Consider the following 22,749-nt stretch of genomic DNA (forward strand, 5'->3'; position numbering starts at 1 on the left):
GACGACGAAGATGAATGGACAGCTGCAACTCGTGAGTACACCACATATGCTGACTATGAGGATGACTGGTATTCGAGACGTTATATGGTCTGTCATGGTCACCAAATGAGGCATTTCTATGAACAGATGATATCCTATGCTCGGTGGTCCATACAATTACGTGAAAAACCAAAGGAACTCGCCAAGGCTGGTTTCTACTACCCTGGAAACCACGATACCGTCATGTGCTTCTGCTGTGGTCCTACCGATGGAAGAATACAGACTCTCCATGATTTCCCTGTATGAACAATGTGTTCAGACATTAAATGTTTCAGACACTTGTGGACTATTGTTTCATATTGTATATGTAAGCTGTAAATAACACAGTGAACAACAGGTTTTCTTTTCTTATGTATGTCCTGTGTCCCTGGGTGCGTCCCTGGACGTGTCCCTATGATCTTGAGCCTTGACACTGGTAGATGGTATGGGAAATATTTTGGTAACGATGTTCCTTGGGAGCTCGCACGATGGTACGACAAGATGTATGCTTGGGAGGAGGGATACTAGTAGAGTCAATGTGACAAAAAACACCTTAACCCTCCCCCCCCCAAAAAAAAAAAAAAAAAAAAAAAATGTTGCTACAAAATGGTTTTTTAATTGTTTCTTGTACACTTGGACATAGGGAATAACATATACAAAAATCTATCAAAATCTGACTACCAAAAAGCTGTTAAAACTGGGTCAAATCCAAGATAGCCGTTTCTGATTTCGCACTCAGTAAAATTAAATACAATAAAATTAAATGACCATTTAGATCAGCCAAATGTTTAACAAATAAGTAAAACTCATTTGGTTTTCAAGTAATGATTCTATATCGTAAGCATATAATCATTCTATCACGTCAGTTACTTAATAATTAAACAAATTCAAAATGGCCTCTATGGTTTATGGATGCGATAAGAACCATTTACGTCGGTTGCTTATGTAATCCCATGGGAATTTGGTGATAAAAACAAACTACTAATTTATGATGTATTAGGATATTAAGGAGACCCATATAACAAAAACATTCCTGAATTTCATTTGAATGGCCATAGAGAAACAAAATAGCTGCCAACCTATATGTATACATTAACAGTATATGAAAAATGCATATATACTTAGTAATTGGCCAAGTAACATTTATAGTGTAAAAGTGCAAAATGTGATACTAACATGCCACTTTGAATGCAGTTGGAAGTAAAACTTGATATAGGACCAACCGGGCAAGGACCCCCAATGGCCAGGTGACGTCACAATTTAATATGGCCGCCAATTAACTATTTCATATTTCGTATTTGTTTATATCACAATTAAAAGTGCAAGCTATAAAATATTAGCTCCAATGACACATTTCAGACAATATTATTACTATTTATGTGCTGCTCTTATAGATTAATAAATTTTTTTAATATACTGATCAAAAAGAAATGTGTCTAATCACAAATGCAAGACCAGGTGCAAGCCTTTCTCAAGATGTGTTCCTACTTAGAAGGTAACGATCACGAACAATTAACAATTTCTGACCTGAAGGTGTAAAATAAAAGCATTTTTATGCTGTAAAGATTAACTTCCATATAGACGATACTACCTTAAGGACAAACTAAAGCATAGCAGGCGGGAAAGGCCTTCATGACTAAGTGACTATGAGAGAGAAAACTACTCAATTACTTCGGTATTACTTTTAAGTGCTAAGGAAGGTGATGAGGAATCTCAAAAGAGGGCAATACTTGAAACTGCTGCCAGTCAAAAGTGACTTAAAAACCAACGTTGCTTCAGTTACTGACCAGTATCCAGATAGTCATATGCTGAAACTGGATTCTGCTTTGAAATGCATTCCAGACACCCTTCATGCTATGCTGGACTTGCTATTTGTTGGAAAAGATACCCAGAGAAAAGTGGCAGCGATTGGTCAGTTAATTATTCAAGTTGCTAGGCCAAGTGCTGTTGTGGTGCCATTAGAGATAATAACATTTGCTGCCCAGATGCACCATTCATATCAGTCTAGGTTCCTTATAGACACTCTTTCTGAAATGAAGTTTATCTCCTCATATGGTGAAGTGAACAGTTTGAAAAGAACGCCGCTAATTTTGTTACCCAGATGTTCTAGACAAGGATATTGACCTGTTGGATACAACATTGTTATTCGCTGCAGACAACATTGACCACAATATCCTCACAATATATGGAAAAGGGCCATTTCATGGATTGGGTTTGATTGCCACACCAACACCAGGAAAAAAGACTAATCACATTGCACCAGATATCAGACTACTGTTTTTCTAACTCTGTCTGCTGCAATGCCAAATTTCAAGAACTTCTCAAACTCAGTGGTTGTGATAGGTTAGTAGATATGTTATGGATACTGTTGTTCAATTTCCACAAGCTAACACCAAATAGGCAGAACATGGTGCATATTGTCCATCAAGGGTATGTTCATCCTGGTCAGTTTTCTGTCGTTCTCTTGTCCATGATAGGCATGTACTCTGGAGACAAGACGTGTATTTCATTCACACCGGATTACCTTTTTAATGTTGCTTTATATTGTAAGGCATCCGAAATTATCAGCAATACATCAAAGAATAGTCACTTGAAAATGATTGTTTTGATGGTCAGCAGTTTTCACACATTCATGAATGTACATGGAGCAATTGGTACACTGATGGAAGGCACAAGACTCATAAACGTTCTAGAAGTTGTTATGGTGAAAATGCTGTGGTAATTTTCTTGTGGACAAATGTCTTAATCACATGATTGTGTCAGACATGATGGATAATGATCCTGTGATTGCATCACTCGTAAATCAGTCAGAGGAAATGTACACTTCTTTGTGTAATGACTTTGGAATCCATAAGCACATCTGAAATGATAGCCAAAATCGAAACAGAAATGGACAAAACGAAGACTGAACTTTCTGATAGGTCAAAAATTAGTCAGTCATGGCTTGGTCACCAAAGAATGATACAGACTGCTAGCACGTTGGTCAAGGCTAATCACAAGTGGTCAAGGATAATGCACCTGCAATCTCTGTCTGACTGTCTGCCGATATTGGCTGCAACTGGGCATTTCAACTATCTAAAATCTACCTACCTCTATTTACAAAGTATGAACGAGTTTGAGACAACCCATCCTCTTGTTTTTAGTAAGTTTGAACAAGCATTCAACGTTACTCGACAGAGTGATCACTTCTGGGCTGGCCTTGGGTCAGATCTGGTAATAGAACAGACATTGATGCGATCTCTAAAGAGTACTGGCGACCTGACAAGAGAAAGTGGAATGACACAAGAATAACGTGTATTGTGGACAATGTCTTCCCCCCATATCTGCAGAATACAATGATGCAATGCAAGGAATCCACTAAAGCAAGAATCAAGAGAGATCTGTCTGACCTAGAGAAAATAAGTTTTAAAATGGTCCCCTGTTCGCCATTCTCCACAGACCCAACTTTAAGAAACATTAAATGGTGTTGTTGAAAATGGTGATGTGAATGTGCATGAATTAGAACTTTTGGAAAGAAAATCATCACCAAAATGATAGGAAAGCCTGCATACATATACTCATTAAAAACGATTGACAAAGCCAAAACCCTTCGAAGTCTTCTTTCCAAAAACGTGTTAAAGGTGATTCCGTCCTGAAATCTTGTGCATCCCAGTTTACCTGGCCAGACAAGGGACATTGCGAACTTGGGAAGCCAAGCTATGGTTATCCTCTTTGGCGGGGGGGGGGGGGGGGGGGGGGGGGGGGGGGGGGGGGGGTGGGGGTTGTTCTACAGATTTCATTGCATCCTTCCGCTATGACATTTTCAATAAAAAGTGATTGCAGCAGAATCATTCTTTAAACCTGAACGTGTTCTCCCAACTACATCTTTAACCATATTCCACTGCCTCAGAGTTTACTACCAAATCATGGTATGAATTGGAAAGGAAGGTAACATGGATCCTGTAAACTGGAGATGGGAAGCTGAAGACAATCATTTAGTGCCTATGTTGATACAGAATGCTGCCCCTGACAATCTGCTGAAGGTGGTCCATGCAACTGCTCAACTGCCTGCAGAAGACATGCATGCAGAACAGCTGCTTGCGGGTCATGCTAACTTGAGTCATGTGACAACCCGCATAACCATTGCATGGATGGAACAGTGACATCACTGAGAGCTTGGTATGTCAAGCTATGGCTATCCTGTTTGGGGATCTATTGATTCCCTTGCATCCTTTGCTGTAACATTTTCAATAAAAAAGTGGTTGCAGCAAAATCGTTTGTTACACCTGAATTGCATGCCACAGGTTATCATGACCTCACGTTCATTATTTTTGCAACGAAGCATTATTCAAAATGACATTAGAAATTAACATTTTGCCAATGCAAATAATGATATCTTTCAGATAAAATTCAGTCAAGTTTAAGAACAATATATTTTGACATATTGGATGTTTTATCAACGACCTTGGAACGTGATGTCATCATAGCATCATATAACGTCACTGCAAGAATTTTTGTATTATTTTTTATGTACACCCCAACAAACCTAAAACCACCAAAAAACCTTTCATAGCAATATTTTGGGGGTCAAACCATATATTGACACAACTTCACTGCAAGCACAAGGCAAACTTCAGTCTCACTACGAGATTCGGCGAGGCGGGAAAAGCTAGCTCAATGTAGATCGATGTCTAGAACTTTATGATCCCTCATGGAAAAAAGAAAAAGAGAAAAAGAACAAATCTTCTACATCCCAGTATCGTCATGGTCTCCCCAATGCATCAGGCGTTAGAGCAAACCAAGTGGGACCAGTTGAAAAGCCCCGAAACGGAAGAAACATTTCTAGAGAGACTATAAAAGGGGTCACATGGGCCAGACAACGTCATTTTACGTTGAGTGTTTGAACAGAAAAGATCACGAATCCATGTCACATCTGTGAGAAAAAAAAAAAAAAAATGTTTGGACCCATGACCTGACTCGGCATGTACAAAATTATCATGGGCTCTTGGAATCTAAAAATAAACCTCCCCATCATCATCATCATCATCAGAAGCAGCAGCAACAACAGCAACATCAGCCACATCAGCAGCAGCAGCATCATCAGCAGCCACAACAGCAGCAGCAGCAGCAGCAGCAGCATCCCTTAAGATTGTTACATGCCTTCACCATGATCGTGTCGGGACACACTTTGTGTGGAAAAACATTTTTGGTATACAAACTGCTAAGGGATGATAAAATCTACCCACTGCTTCAGCGTATCATCTGGCTCAACCAACGACCTCTACGACATCTGGCTCAACCAACAACCTCTACGACATCATTGGGTCAACCGCTCGAGTGAACTTTGTTCAAGGTATACCTGAGATTATGAAAAAGGATTGTTATTTGTATCCCAGAGTCAGAAATCTCATCGAATTAGATAACTTGATGTGTTTGGCCAATACAGATTCTCGCATTACCGACCTGTTCACGGAAGGAAGTCACCATAGAAACCTATCGGTTATTGCCATCAACCAAAATCTGTATCACAGCAAAAACCCGACACGGATAAGAAACTGCCATTACCTGGCACTGTTCAACAACCCCATTCAAAAGAAGCAAGTTCTGATGTTGGCACGCCAGATGTATCCAGAAAACACTCGTCATTTGATGCAATGGTTTGAGAAAGCTACCCACAAGCCCTATGGACATCTCTTGGTGGATTTGTGTCCGACCACACCCGAACATTGGCGCCTTCAACCCAATAGACATGCGTGGTTGAATGATATAAAACCACTAACGTGACGGCGGATGTCTCAGAAGTGTTGCAGCCACTGTCAAAGAAAGAGCTTCACATGCAAATCATGTAAAGAGACACATTCAAGAGAAAACTACCAGGCATACCCGCCTACGAAAGTGACAACGAAGCAGATGATGAGGTAGAACCCTACCTGAAAAAAGTCAAGAGGATACAGATGTGTGGTCGCATCTTTAATGGTGGTAGTGACTTGCAGAGACATCTGCGATTTAAAACGTGCCAGGCGGGAAATGAAGCGCCGTTGACCGATCTAGAAAATGAAGGCATACGTCTCATGGTGGAACGTGAATTGGAAATCAATCGTGAATATTTCGAAAGCAAGAGGAAATGCTACGAAGAAAAAAAAAAACATGTCCCAAGATGTCACTGAAAAGAAACATTATGACTTTACTATGGAAGTTATTTAAAGACACATACTCTTGCGTTCTCACGTACTTGCATTATTTCGACAAAGGCCCCAACACAAGGAAAAGTCTACAGTTGATGGATCCCAACGGATATGTGACACCGCAGATACCTTCCAGATTAAACAAGTATTGTTCGTGGGTGGAGGAATAATTGGACGAAGTAGACGAAGACGACCATGATGAAAAGAAATGAACACTAATAACATTCACATTAACAAAAATGATGTTTATTTGTCTTTGTTTGGCATTATTTCACTCTTCTTCGTCTGTGAAGTCAATTGCAATAACTACAGTTAAGTGGTGGAGTGTCTTTCTGTTATGTTTTGTTATTTCAACAGTTGCAGGTTTCAACAGTCGCAGGGTTGGACGTATCCCAACTTGATGCGCGGTTGGTCTGGGATCGATAACGTTCGATGGACCCGATTGGCTATTTCTCTTTCCAGCCAGTGCACAACGACTGGATACCAAAGGCGTGGTATGTGTTATCCTGTCTATGAGATGGTGTATACAAAAGATCCCTTGCTACTAATGGAAACATGTAGCGGGTTTCCTCTCTAGCACTATATGTCAAAATGTTTGATATTCAATAGGCGATGATTAATAAACCAATGTGCTCTAGTGATATTGTTAGACAAAAACAAACTTTGACGGTTATTATTTGTTTCATTCTGCAGACCATAAATGCGAATATGTAATACAATTTCTTCTTCTGCGCAAGACGGGCACCTGTCGGTATTTCCTTTGCAGTTTTATTTCGAGTTCACATTCGCTTTCCTCTGTTCATGCTGTCACTGTGGCGAAGTGTTTTTAAAAACACTCTGCGCGGTCTTAATAAAATGTTTTGGGATGTGGTCCAACAGTTGTAATATGGTTATCAATAAAGGTCATAATATTTTGCAGTTGTTTTGAATAGAAAGCTATTCATCGTCCATCCTTTGTACTCCTCTATTATTAAACGAATGGATGAATGAATGGATGGCTCAACAACATTAAAGAGCACAAAGAAAATGTCAAAGACATACAAACGAATGAAAATCGACACAAGCATTTTGTCTGGATTAAAATCTCACTTTCAACCAAACCATACCATGGTATGTTCTCTTCATAATTTGCATATGATCACCAGGCGCGACACAGAATAAAAATAGTGGTACGGCTTGAGATTGCCACACTATCCTTTCAAATTCACCAGTGAAGGACATTTTCAGGGATACAACAAATACAACACACACACACACACACAAGCACGCACGCACACACTTTTTTCTGCTACTTATTTTTGCACAAGACATAGTTTTATGGCTATTGATTATTTTTGTTGTCGAAGTCAACTAGAATAAAAAGAAAGGCACTGTGAAAAAGCATGTGTGTATCCGCTGTGAACACACAAAAACAACAACACAATAGACGTTATACAAGAAAGACAAAACGAAAACGCCAGTTGCCTGCACATGTTGCTAGATGAAATACAGACGTACCCTTGCTCAAGCCGGAAGTCGGCCACGCACCTGCACACCAAGGTCAGACTCACACCAGGGTCGTATACCTGCACACCAAGGTCATTGCCTAACTAACACATACCAAGGTAAAAGTCACAGGAAAGTAGGTCATGTCACCATACATTTCACTGTCTGAGAGCAGTAGGGTCCAACCCAAGCGGGACTAGGGCCATGGGCGTTGTCCATCTAACTAGGTCAGGGTCATGGGCGGACACGCACCTGCCCCAAGTATGTCATGGTCAGGCTATGACTCATACCAAGGTCAAGGACACGGAAAAGTTGGCCATGACCTCAAACAGGCCTTGTTTGTCTGTTGTCCTATCTGTGGAATAGTACATATAAAAGAGTGTGACATACAATAACAGAATATTAATAAATCAATGTGCTCTAGTGTTGTCGTTAGACAAAATAAACTTTAACTTTCGTGCCAAAGATTGCCAAATGTTTGACATCCAGTGGCCGAATGTTAATAAATCAATGTGCTCTAGTGATGTCGTTAAACAAAACAAACTTGAACTTTCGTGCCAAAAATTGCCAAATGTTTGACATCCAGTAGCCGAATATTAATAAATCAATGTGCTCTAGTGGTTTTGTTAAACAAAACAAACTTGAACTTTCGTGCCAAAAATTGCCAAATGTTTGACATCCAGTAGCCGAATATTAATAAATCAATGTGCTCTAGAGGTTTTGTTAAAGAAATTTTTTTTTTACTATCGTGTGAAATATTGCTAAATGTTGACATCCAGTAGCCGAAAATAAATAAATACATTTCCTCTAGGTGTCGTTGAACGAAACAAACATGAACTTTTTTGCAACTAGATTTAGTCTTCGGTTAGGATAACTGATTTGTATGTTATAAGTGATACCATACCACTGCATGTTGTCCCAGTCCAGTTCGGTTTACATCCTCCAGTGCATTCTCCAGTTACATAGTTACACGGTCCATTCAGACAGTGACAGAACTGGCGACAGTCATCACCAAATGTGCCAGCATCACAGACTAAACAAAACAAGTAAGAAATAAGTTCTAGACTATGTGCTGTATAAATCAGAGACACGTGACCTTAGATTAGGCAGTGAACAATTATTCATTTTTTATGCGCATGCGCGTTAAACATAACACAAAGTCAATATGCAACAACAACAAATAAATATCAGAAATTATTGTTTAAAACAATCGTTTACTCTTTTATTGATAGCAATAGCATATATCGACACTGAAAGGTAAGAATCAATGTATATCTCTCAGTTGTAAAAACTTGTCAGTGGGGGACGAGCGCCCCCATCCAGAATACATTGGGTAAAAAAAGCCCTGGTATCAAAATGTTTATTACATATTAGTTACAAATCGAAAAACACATATATTACAAAAACTGTTTACAAACAGAATTCGACGACAATTGGAAAACCTGGTTAAACGTTTTAGAACGTCACAGCTGAGACACTTAGTAGTTTGGTTATACATGTGTATTTTGAGAATAACTAACGAGTTGCGAGGCATTGTGAATTAGGCCTATCTGTCCTGAGTGAATGAATGTTGTAAACCCGAGCCTTTGGGACAGATAATTTGTAACTCCTCGTAGCGAGTTGGTTATTCTCTTTATTACCCATTGTCAATTTTAACTGATTTTTTATTTTGAAAAAAATCCTGCAGTCGACAACAAAGCCATCAGCTATTACGTCATATGATCGATCTTACGCGCATTACATGACGTAATGTAAGTGACATCATTGCATAACGGCGTTCTTTTTACAGCCAAATGTTTACAGTACAAAATAATACAACTGTATTTGCATTTGAAAATAATTATATTTATATATTACTAAAGCCGCTGTTTATGAAAATATACCATTTCATGTTTACGAAACAAATGAGTCCATTTGTTTTCGTAAATCTTTGTAGATCGTATAACGTATGTGTAATCTGACTCATGACTAGAAACATAATACGGATGAAAGTGAAGATCCGGTCATGGCAAGCAACCAACCAAACGTCGTGATTTTAAAGCCAGCCAATCAGTGGCTGTAGAAGCAATCTGCACATTGTGCAGAGATCGAAATTGTTTTACCCTATATATTTGAGCCCATATGGGTAATAAAAAAAAAATAAAAAAATATATATGTATATTCTTCAAAAAAAATAGAAGGGGAACTAATTATAATTTACAATTGCCAAAATTGTAAGGTATATAAGCTGTGGGGAATGGTTATATGATAACAGTGAATTAATTGGGCAAACGTTACCAACCGGTAGTTCAGTATTACCGTAGGTTTTATTACCACCAAAGATCTTGAAGGACGATTAGGGTCAGAAGTGAAATTTGAAATTTGACGGGTTTTTTTATCAGTAAATCGCAAATTCAAGTATGACGCCAGTTTGGAAGTATATTAAACGTTTCATTTTTACTTTTCTCCTTTCAATTTTTTTTGTTATTTCCACTTTTGTCACTGTTCTTTTTTATATATTAGTATGTACATTATTTATAGATTAACATTTTGAAATGATTGTACTTTGTAAGGTAGTGAATTCAGGGGACTTTTTTTTTTTGGGGGGGGGGGATTTGGAGTCGACGTAGTGACATATGTGTATTCTAAGTATAAGAATACAAGTATAACCCTGTACGGATCTGTAACAGTTCAACTCTTGTCAACTGACTCTTGGACGTAGCTTCATTTTTTAATACGTTAAAAATATCAATCATTGGTGAAACGTGATATTAATAGGTGATTTAACACCTACTAGATATTGACCTTTCCAATACTGTATTAAAAATAAATAAATAATTAAATAAATAAATAAATAAATACCTAACGTCCCCAACAAGAACAAAAAAAAGTAAAGTTTATTTTATTTAACAACGCCATTGGAGCACTTTTTTTTTTTTATCTTATCATCGGCTATTGGACGTCAAACATATGGTCATTTTGACACTGTTTTTATATGAAACCCGCTGTCGCCATATAGGCTACTCTTTTACGACAGGCAGCAAGGGATATTTTATTTGCGCTTACCACAGGCAGGATATCACAAACCATGGCCTTTGTTGAACCAGATATGGATCACAGGTCGGTGCAAGTGGTTTACACCTACCCACTGAGCCTTGCGGAGCACTCACTCAGGGTTTGGAGTCGGTGTCTGGTTTAAAATTATGTAGACCGATGGCCTAAACACGACGCCACCGAGGCCGGTCCCACAAAACACACCGTCTATACCACAGCTTTTAAAAGACCAGTTTGGTGTACTGTTTGGACGTTTTTCAGAATACAAAAATATAACCAAAACCAAACAAACAAATACACTTCCCAATCAACACCCACCTCCACACCACCCCCGCAACAACAACAACAACAACAACAATAACAAAATAACAACCTCAAAACAACACATACTTTACGTCACCCAAAAGAACAAATCCACCGTCTGTACCACAGCTTTTAAAACACCAGTCTTGGTGTACTGGTTGGACGTTTTTCAGAATAAATAAATGTAACCAAAACCAACCAAACAACCCACCAAACACACCTCCAAATCGTCCGCCAAATAAAACCCCAACACAACAGCATATAACCAAAACCAACCAATCACACAAACAAACAGCCCCCCCCCCCCCCCCCCCTCCCAGAAAACCTCCAACAACAACAAAACCAAATAAAAAACTAAAAATAAACAAACAACAAACAAAAAACACCAACAACATCTAAATTAAATAAGAATGAGAGAAATAACGAACAGCCTAGCTTACCAAATATTTGGACTTCACAGAAGTTCATCGCCGTGTCTTCGTTGCTGGAATCATTTCGGTACAGTGTGATGTATCTAGCTGTTCTGTCACATGTCATCCACGTCACATCTGGACTGGTTGATTTTGTTGAACCACACAGGTGACCAGTGTTTGTTCGTCTGTCGGCAACCGAGCTGTACACCGTAATGCCTTTTCTGCGATTTTTAACTGTGAAGGTTTGATAAAAGCATTTGATGAGATTCTGTTCTAATGTGAATTAGGAGTAAATGTAGTTAAGTAGAGCTTTGGTAACTACTTTAAATAATTTATACAAAATATTTTTCAATCCTGTTCGTACCATTACCATAAATATATGAGGCCCCTGGATTGACCAAAACAGAATCCACCAAAAAAAAGGCCCTCCATAATGACCCACAAAAACCTTTCTTCACAATGTCCCACTAGAATTACCCATCTCACGGGCCGTTCCACCCATATGAAACCACCAGAAACACTAGCAATAACTTTCATGTTGATTAACAACCGTGGATTGCAATAATTACCAATAGCTAATATCAGTTTTGCAAACTCGGGAACAAACATGTATAGTTTCGGGATACATATTTTAGTACTAAAATGCGATAAGCATGTTAGATTGAACTTGAATCTTTACTCCCACTCTCACCAAACAGTGCCCCACAACATTTGAATACGTCTCTCTCTCTCTCTCTCTCTCTCTCTCTCTCTCTCTCTCTCTCTCTCTCTCTCTCTCTCTCTCTCTCTCTCTCTCTCTCTCTCTCTCTCTCTCTCTCTCTCACAAACACACACACACACACAAACAGGCATACACACTCGCACATACAAGCAGACACACTAAGACAAACGCACATAATGACAGCAACCAACACCCCTCCCCCACCCCTAAAATCAACAAAAGAAGAAAAAAAGAGAGATACCTCCAACAACAACAACAACAACCACACATCAAAAATAGCAAAGCACCCCACGAAACAACATAATAACAACAACTAAACACACAGACCACAATCATTATCTGATATTAATTATTCTCTACCATTTTGGAAGCCTATTCCTCTTACTAAACTGAAAACGGTTTTTCAATGTTTCGTTACACAGTTTGTAAATATTCTAATTTTGTTTTCAAAAACATTTCTGTTTAATAGTAAACTCAACTTACAGTCTGTCCTTAAATGAATGGCTAACTTGTGTATGTAGAATTCTCTGACCAGGTCTACCTGCCACCAGGTGAACGAATGTCCAGTTGCTGTGTGAATACACGAATTGTCATCAAAACGTGTTTTGAGACTACCATCTACAGCACGTGACGAGTTTATCGAAATTCGCCAGTAAGAATTCTGGCTCGTTGTTTTGTCCAGAGCTATGTTTTCTGAAATATATATAAATACCAATATATAGAGAGGTGTATCGACGATATAATATACTACTACTACGACTACTACTACTACTACCACTACAACAACAACAACAACAATAACTACTACTACTACTAACACTACTCATACTATTACTATGAGTACAGCTACTACAGCTACTACTACTACTACTACTACTACTACTACTACTACTACTACTACTACTACTTTATAACAATAATTATCATGCAATGATGCGTGATAATGTTACAATAACAATACCTACAATAATAATTGTAATAACGGTAATAGTCATAATAATAATGATAATAATAATAATAATAATAATAATAATAATAATAATAATAATAAATAAATACATACATACATACATACATAAATAAAAATACCTAACGAAAATGTACATTATTCTGGTTTACCCTTGTTGCATTTGGGTCCAGACCATCCTCTTTGACATCTGCCGGAACAGCCTGTGACGTCATTGCAGTTACTACCACAGTGACAGGTGTAGCTGCAGTCCAAACCATACGTTCCTAGTGTGCAGGCTCCTAGCAATGAAAATAGTCGACTTTTGGAGGATTTGTGACGTATTTAGATATGCGTGCGAACTTAAAAAACGTAACACTGGTAGTTTTATTGTGTCAATGTATATTAATAACGTATGCCAGACTAAAAACATTATATGATAATGTGTGCATTTGAGAAATGATCACATTCATGAAATTATGTTTAAATAACACTGTTCGCAATAAAGCTCAATGGAAGAAATACGATAGGATTTAGGATTAATATCCTCGGTAAACCAGCTGTAGGTTTGTTCAGTTGTTCGATGACTGGAATGGCAAAAGCCGTGGTGTGTAATGTCCTGTATGTGGCATATGAAAGATACCTATCTTCCCTGTTACCAAATAATAACACCACTAACAATAACGAAAAGGAAACAAACAAAATGATATTAAATATTGTATATATACGTTTTGTATTTGATTCTATTGCTTAAAACATCAATTAACCTGCATCTATTTCAGCTAATTTTCAGATACTGTATCCGAGTTTGTTTTAAATTCCATTTGACGACGTCTTCAAATCTAAATCCAGTAGTTAATTCACATTACTGTGAGATGTTTTATTAATTTAACTTTTAGACTAATACATGTGTCACGGGGATCCTATAATACCTGTAACTGAATAAAACACGATTGTCCAAATATCTCTCCTAACTGTATATCTATTAGATCTCTCTGTAGCGGGCAGTTCAAAATCCCGCGTGTGGCGCGTCTAGGTATGATCAGAGATAAGATCTTATATAAAGTATATGTAATATAGCACGTTTAGTTCACTAGAAAACACTGGCCTCGGTGGCGTCGTGGCAGGCCATCGGTCTACAGGCTGGTAGGTACTGGGTTCGGATCCCAGTCGAGGCATGGGATTTTTAATCGAGATACCGACTGCAAACCCCGAGTGATTGCTCCGCAAGGCTCAATGGGTAGGTGTAAACCACTTGCACCGACCAGTGATCCATAACTAGTTCAACAAAGGCCATGGTTTGTGCTATCCTGCCTGTGGGAAATAAAATATACCTTGCTGCTTGTCGTAAAAAGAGTAGCATATGTGGCGACAGCGGGTTTCCTCTAAAAACAGTGTCAGAATGACAATATGTTTGACGTCCAATAGCCGATGATAAGATAAAAAAATCAATGTGCTCTAGCGGCGTCGTTAAATAAAACAAACTTTACTTTCACTAGAAAACACAACAAAAACACAATACACTTTGGAATCTGTATTAACCTACGCTGACAAATGTTCTGCCGCAGCAGTTAATTAACAACAACAAATAATAACAGCCCAGAACTGATCACTTAATTAGTTAATCTCTAGGTGTCTAGTTTACACAATATGCTAACCACTTCACCGTGACACAACACCCACACGTGTGATAATTGAGAAACGCTTCCAGGGGAACTTAATTAATAAAGAAATTACAACTCTATTCCTAACTGGTTAATTTTTAATTAAACCTTACTACTCGTTCAGTAACGTGTGATAATTGAGAAACGCTGCCAGGAGAACTTAATTAATAAAGGAATTACAACTCTATTCCTAACTGGTTAATTTTTAATTAACCCTTAACTACTCATTCAGTAACCTAGTAATACAGAATTAATACTGGTACCTATCACAATAAAGACACTAACCTACAGTTTGCCTAGGTCCTCTAGGATGACTGGCTAAGCTTTATATATTTATTTAGACAGCGAGCCTACAGTTTACTGCGTCAGATGACCGGCAGCACCGTCTAAATAATATTGGTATAATACAGTATTAAAATATTTAAAGTCACATCAATCACATCAAGGTTATACACAGAGCAGAAATAAAATTATTTACCAGTCCGGACGGACAGCGATCCCTCTGGAGCCTTCCTATGTTTCTCCTCGATATATCTAAAATCCTAGTTATTTGTTCAAAACTCTCAGAGACAGCGAATATCGCCTGGGGACACAACGCGGTACCTCACCTATCATCTGATATTTCCACCTCTCCCAGAGTCGGTATATTTTCTTAGATGACCAGACATTCTGTCGCCAGTCGCCAAAATCACGGTCGTCGAAACCGCACTCGCAGAGGTATTACGTAACTACTGGCCACCTGACCTCCACACCTAGGCTAAGTGCATATTGGGCTGCACGGTCGCGCGAAGGTATTACGTAACAAGGTGCCCACCTGGGCTAAGTGCATTTGGAACTGCACACGGCCCTCAAAACAATTAATATCTTCACAGGCGAAAACAAATTAAGGGCATGTACCGTCACAACATGCTATTATACAATATACCTTCTACCAATTGTGTAAACGTTTATGTAGCATAAACAAAACATGTCTGTGTTCGCATGCAAACGTTACAGCTTTATATAATAGCATGTATGTTAAAAAGGCTTTTTGAATATCCACCTTGTGTATTGCTAAAATCCAGAAACAATCAACAGAAAATAAACACCAAAGATTGTAAATGTTGCATATTCCTTAAAATATCACGTTATCTGCATCTATTACAAGTATATATCCTGTCCGGGTTTGTTTAAATTCCAGCCGTGCTCGTATCGGCCATACGTATTTGACGCATTCATTTATTTTAGAGAACGTTCCTCCTCCTCAAGCGGCTCTCACATAACAGCCGGCGTCCACGCGATTTTTCTAATCGTAGTAGTCGCCGGGGGATTTAGAGCCCGTAGATGAATTGGGCGAATTTCATGTCTGCGACGTGTGCCCTCACATATTAGACGGGGGGCCCGGGCCCGGGCGGTGCCCTTTGAACATTGGATCGCAGTGGAGACAGTGCGGCCGCTAGGACGTCGGCCGGACGCCGCTAGATAATCTGGCAGGCGCCGGCTGATCAAAGAACAGATTTGTAAGCGTCCTGGCGGAACCCGACCGGGCGACAGGCGATTGATGTCGGGCTTCATAGCACCATATCACCTCCCGCCTGTTACCAACCTCGATTAGACTGCTGGTGCTCCCTGGCACCCGCCAGTGCAGGCGGTCCCGTCTTCACCCCATCCTTTCCTGTCCTGGACAGGCGTGCGCTACAACAGCTTGCTCTGAATGTGCACGTTAACTCCTTTGGTATTGGTATTGGTAGAAGTTGTATTCTGTCCCGTAGCCGGCCTCTGGCCTCCAGAGACGGGCACCGGGATAGACATGCTTGAAACCTCTGGTATAGAAGCATGTTAAAAAGATTTAAATCAAGTCAAGTATAAAGTTGTACATTATTTCTTATTTCTTATTATGAGTTGTCGTTGCGCCATACTGTCAAAAAAACAGCGATGACTTGGTTCAGTACTGGCTCTAAAAAGACGGTTGCAACACTGAGAGAGACGTTGAATGAAATGCCAAATGCAGGGACTATATATACTCCAGGGCCCAAATACTTGGGGTGATAGTCGGGGCCCACGTGGGGGCCGTTTAGAAGCCGCCGAGGGGGAGGGGGAGGGACCAGAGGAGCGCCCGGCCGATGTTGTACAAATCGCCCGGAATCCGTGAGGGGGCCGTGAGGCTATCGTAGGGTGGCCGTGAGTGGCCCGTGAAAATCTCACGGCGCCCGGCGGATTTTTTTCCAATAATTTTCGTCAAAATCTTCAGGCGGCCGCCAGATCACCGGTCGGTTTCCGGCAGGCCGCCGGGCGGGGCCCTAGCTACGTAGCTACGGGATTGCTACGACTTAAAATTGCGCTTGGAAAATCGCAGATTTGGGAGTCAAGTTTTCACGCCCGCGGGGTTCGAGCGACCCCTAAAACTCGCAGCAGAGCCTGTAGAAATCGGGCAGCGTCCGAACGGTGCCTCGCGAAAATGCCCTTTTTGGCCTGTTTTAGGGGTCCCGCGGTCACCGCGACCGATATGTGAGGGCCGCTTCAGTGTGAACATTGTCAGTGTACACTGACTGTGCGCCACATTTTGGTGGAGTGTAATCATCTGAAGTCGACGAGAAATTGTATATTTGGCAACAGAAATATTTTAGAATATTTTTTTTAATTCCACCCAGAATTAATTTTTAAGTTTCTAAAACACTTTGATTTTTATGTTTGTATTGTATATGCCTGAGCCTCTTTTGGATATAGGCACGTTAATAAAGTTAATAGAAAGAAAGTATTACACACTTTACACTGTAGTTTTACATACTTTTATAAATACTATTTCCATATAATTAGCCGATGTGTATTTTTCTGCTGAAGTGTCGTCAAATAGTAATTCATGTATGTTTAAATTCCAATTGACGACTTCTTCAAATCTAAATCCACACTTTTGTAACAAACTGATACATATTAATTTGTGATAGAAACCTCCTACCTGACACTGAATGTGTTTTAAAACAAATGGATGAAGCGACGAGAAGTAGACAAGCCGAACGCTTCGACATTTTGTGACATCTCTCCAGCCAGGAAGTTAGAATATCGTACTCGAGGTACAATGCTGTGTTCTCTTTGTATTATTTTCTTGTTCGTTTGTGTACGGATGAACAAACATCATGTATCAATCTGGCGCGGATACAGACAGTTCGCGAGAGGGGGCGATTTACGAAATACAGTAGGCTTTCCTGACAGAAATGTTATATAGAACATAACATCCTCACTTGTGTAGTGGTCATCTGAGTTAAGACTGGCAGCTACTGGGTTCCTATCCTGGTACACACTTCCAATCAAAATGAGATCTTTAAAAACTTTAGTCAGACGACAGTATATGGAGGATTTTGTGTACAGTGAATATATTCAATGACAAGGAAGGAGGGGAATGTTTTGTTTAACGACGCACTCATCTTATTTTATTTACGGTTATATGGCGTCAGACATATGGTTAAGGACCACACATATATTGAGAGAGGAAACCCGATGTCGACATTCATGGGCTCCTCTTTTTGATTAGCAGCAAGGGATCTTTTATATGCACCATCTCACAGACAGGGTAGTACATACCACGACCTTTGATATATCAGTCGTGGTGCACTGGCTGGAACGAGCAATAGTCCAATGGGCCCACCGACAGGGATCGATCCCACACCGACCGCGCATCGAGCGAGCGCTTTACCACTGGGATACGCCTCGCCCCTTCAATGACAAGGTGACAACATTCTGTTCAACACTCGTTGTTAGCGCATTCTCACACCAAACAAAGGAAAAACAGTTAGCAAGGCTCATTGCTTAGAAAACCTGCATACCACAGCATGTTTAAGTCTTTCGTAAGGTAGTACTAAACCAACTAACTTCCGGCTGGGTCAAAGTTCGTGGTGCACCCAATTTTTGATAGAAAAGTGAACACCACAAGTCCTGTGATTGGTGATAAATGTGAGTATGTTGGTTGTAAAAAAATAGTTCCATCTGGGCAAAAAATGTATGCAATTTTAGTTCATCTAGTATCACTGTGTCAAGTAGCGTTGTGCTTGAAACATGTATGGGGTACCTGTAAAAAAGGTACTAAACTTTTGTGCGGACCTAGGATAATCATAGACACTACCCGTTATCTCAGAAACGAGCAGCTTGACCCCCAATTTTGTTCTGCTTCACTTTAAGTGTGAGGGATGGTAGTATTTATATCTGTGGCGTTTATGTCGATTGATACGCTACAGGCAGGAGTTTTAGCCACATATGCTACTATTGTCGTCTATGTGATTTGATTTGGTAGTATACTTGGATGTTTTCCTATATAGTATAAACTAGTTCTCCTTTTTTACAACAGTCTAGGATCGTTTCCCGTCAGTGGACCCATTACATTATTTCTCGTTCCAACCAATGCTCCACAATTAGTGTAACAAACGTTGTGGTGTGTACTATCACGTATGCGGGTGGCGTTTATAAAAGAACACTTGCGGCTATAATCGAAAAGAGTAGTCCATGGATTGGCAGCAGCAGGTTTCCTCTCGCATTATCTGTGTGTTCCTTAACCGAATGTCTGACACTATATAACCGTTATAAAAATAAGTTGAGTCCGTCGTTAAATAATTAATTTGATCCTTCCTTGTTGTGCCACATCTGTTATAACTTGGATAGCTACCAATTGTGTAAACGTGTATGTGGCCTAAACGTGTCACTGTCCTGGATGTTGAAAAGGGCTTTTAAATATCTACCTTCTCTGTTGTTAAAAACCAGCAACAATCGAAATGGAAACAAACAAAAATCATTTTAAATAGTGCATATATACTCTTCAAAAAAGTAGAGGAACTCTAATAAGAATTTACAATTGCCAACATTGTAAGGCATATTAGCTGTGGGTAATGGATATATGCTAATAGAGAATTAATTGGGTAAACATTAAAATCGGTAGTTTAGTATTACAGTAGGTTTTATGACCACTAAAGATCTTGAAAGAAAGAAATGTTTTATTTAACGACGCACTCAACACATTTTATTTACGGTTATATGGTGTCAGACATATGGTTAAGGACCACACAGACTGAGTGGAAACCCGCTGTCGCCACTTCATGGGCTACTCTTTCTGATTAGCAGTAAGGGATCTTTTATTTGCGCTTCCCACAGGCAGGATAGCACAAACCATGGCCTTTGATGAACCAGTTATGGATCACTGGTCGGAGCAAGTGGTTTACACCTACCCATTGAGCTTTGCGGAGCACTCACTCAGGATTTGGAGTCGGAATCTGGATTAAAAATCCCATGCCTCGACTGGGATCCGAACCCAGTACCTACCAGCTTGTAGACCGATGGCCTAACCACGACGCCACCGAAGCCGGTACTAAAGAGCTTGAAGGACGATTGGGGTCAGAAGTGAAATTTGAACGTTGACGTTTTGTCAGTAAATCGCAAATTCAAACAATAAAAATGACCAAAAAAAACAAAACAAAACAAACAAACAAACAAAAACAATAACAACATATTCTGTATGATCAACAGAATGAAAAAGATTGACGGAAATAATGTTCCACAGTGATTAATGGACCTTCCTGGAAATTGTCAAAATCGAGATTGACAACTCACGCACGTGTACGGGGCAACTGCGTGATGCATGTGCAAACTGTGGAATGTGTTTCGGTGTGTTCATAAACAGACCTCAACGTTCTTTACTAGGATATCTGTGGTCAAAAGGTATGCTTTAATAGTTCAGGTTCCCCTACTTATACATTAATCTGCATCTATCTCAAGTATATGTCATGTACGCTATCTGGATTTGTTTGAATATACGACGAAATCTAAACCTAAGTCCACACTATTATAACACAGTCTTGGTGATTTCACTTATACAACTTCTAATACATAGCATTTTATGAAAACACAATAACAAAAAAAGAAACTTTCTACCTGACACCGAGTGTTTTTGAAAACAAATCCATGATGTGATGAGAAGCAGACAGGACCAACACGTCGACATTTTGTGACATATCTCCAACTAGGAAGTAAAAAATGTCGAACTGGAGGTACGGGACTGTGTTGTGTTTGTAATAAGATCGTTTTCTTCTGTGTACGCACGAGTAAACGTATCAGTCGCGAAACAGGAAGGTTATTTATATATATATATATATATATATATATATATATATATATATATATATATATATATATATATATATATACATATATAGATATATATACACACACACACACACACAGATATATATATACCTGTACATATACACACACACACACACACACACACACGCAGATATATATATATATATACTGTGACCTTCCCGATCCACAATAACCACTAACTGGATTAAAAACTTTAATAGACCGCAGAAGTCACGTGTACCAAGATTGATAAATCCGAATTATCCAATCATGGTACTAAACAATTGCCATGTGTACAAGTTATCACATGCAATTAAATACAATTATTAGATATAGACTGTGTGATATTTAATATCACATTATTCAATGCAATAAACTAATTGCCCGATTAATAAATTGACTAAATAGCTAAAACATTGAGCACACACTTTCTTGACAAAATTACATAACAAGTAGCAAGTGTTTAAATGTTTTTATATAAAAAATATATGTTTAAATAAATAAAGTTTTCCCACAGAATTCTGGCATTTAAGTTATTAATTAATAGTCACCAAACGAAAATCAGTCCATCACGAAAAGTTTCAATGCACGACTGCCAAGGGCTGCTAAACAAGATGACCGGTCGCCGCTCCTTCATGCCTTGTTGACGTGGTAACTTCTGACGGTGCTGGACAGGAGATACTCTAACTTCGAGTTCTGAAGATTGTGCGTTGATTCCCAGTTTATATAGGCATCTGAAGACGTGTGCAACAGAATGCACTCCACAAGAACATCGTGCAGAACTCATAACTTACGATGTAAATTAATTCGCCGACCAATCAAATCATTCCAAAAACGAAAAGCCACCAGACAGGTGCTCCACGGATCACGGTCTGGCTATACGAACAGACAAAAACAAAATGTCAGCCACCTTGCCGAACACATGTCTGCTCTCCAGGTAAGTCATTATTTTATTATTTCAGCACGCCGTCGTTGTTTAAACACATGATAGGACATAATGAGATATGTCCGCCACAGTTATATTTTATTCTCTCCAGCCAACGAAACACATAGTCTTCCATATTTTTACTTGAATTTTCACCCGACGATAAAAACGTCCATATTACATAACCCAAAGCCAGATTTAACTTAAAACCAGATTATCATAACATCTCCCCCCAATTTTTCAAAAATATTGTTTTAATAAAACAATATTTTTTATTCATTATACACACTTGGGAACACATTCATATGGTCAGTATATAAATACCATATCATAAAATAACTATATATAATTTAAAAAAAATTTTTTTTTACATACACATTCCTACAGTAATTCTTATCTATATACAAAACCTTACACACTATAGGAATTGCATAACACTAATCTTCTTAATGCTTATATTTTCCACTAACCTAACAATTATCTCAATTATTTATTCCATTCTAGATAAAGCATCTGCTACCACATTTTCCTTTCCCTTTATATGGCATATCTGAAGATCGTATTCCTGTAACTGCAAAGACCACCTTAACAATCTTTGATTTTTATTTTTCATTTTATGTAAAAACACAAGGGGATTATGATCAGTCCAAACGATAATTGATTCAATTGGGTTACACACGTAAACCTCAAAATGATCCAAGGCCAACAACAGTGATAATGTTTCCTTTTCAACAGTTGAATATTTATTTTGATGACTACTGAACTTTCTAGAAAAGTAAGCGACAGGATGAAATACTCCTTATTCATTGCATTGTGACAAAACTGCACCAGCTCCAATATCGCTAGCATCTACAGTCAATTGAAAAGGTTTCCTAAAATCGGGTGCCATAAGCACAGGTTTACTTTTCAATATGTTTTTCACACTATTGAACGCATCTTGACATTCTTTGGTCCAAATGTATTTAACATTTTGTT

At 38.9% G+C, this 22,749-nt stretch overlaps 2 protein-coding genes across 2 annotated transcripts in view; both read right to left on the reverse strand.

The window, feature by feature from the left end:
- The window catches only part of LOC121387154 (receptor-type tyrosine-protein phosphatase mu-like), a 67,285-nt gene extending 53,907 nt beyond the window's left edge, over positions 1-13,378 (reverse strand). The window contains exons 1-4 of the mRNA XM_041518180.1: positions 13,257-13,378; positions 12,621-12,830; positions 11,444-11,650; positions 8,572-8,700 (exon numbers count right to left, since the gene is read on the reverse strand). Coding sequence (XP_041374114.1) covers positions 8,572-8,700; positions 11,444-11,540 — 226 coding nt within the window. The 5' untranslated portion in view covers positions 11,541-11,650; positions 12,621-12,830; positions 13,257-13,378. The remainder of the gene's footprint in view (positions 1-8,571; positions 8,701-11,443; positions 11,651-12,620; positions 12,831-13,256) is intronic.
- An 8,104-nt stretch (positions 13,379-21,482) lies between these two features.
- The window catches only part of LOC121387155 (multiple epidermal growth factor-like domains protein 10), an 8,909-nt gene continuing 7,642 nt past the window's right edge, over positions 21,483-22,749 (reverse strand). The window contains exon 5 of the mRNA XM_041518181.1: positions 21,483-21,583. Within this exon, the coding sequence (XP_041374115.1) occupies positions 21,483-21,583 (101 nt within the window). The remainder of the gene's footprint in view (positions 21,584-22,749) is intronic.

This window comes from Gigantopelta aegis, chromosome 13, assembly GCF_016097555.1.
Source record: "Gigantopelta aegis isolate Gae_Host chromosome 13, Gae_host_genome, whole genome shotgun sequence".
NCBI lineage: Eukaryota > Metazoa > Mollusca > Gastropoda > Neomphalida > Peltospiridae > Gigantopelta > Gigantopelta aegis.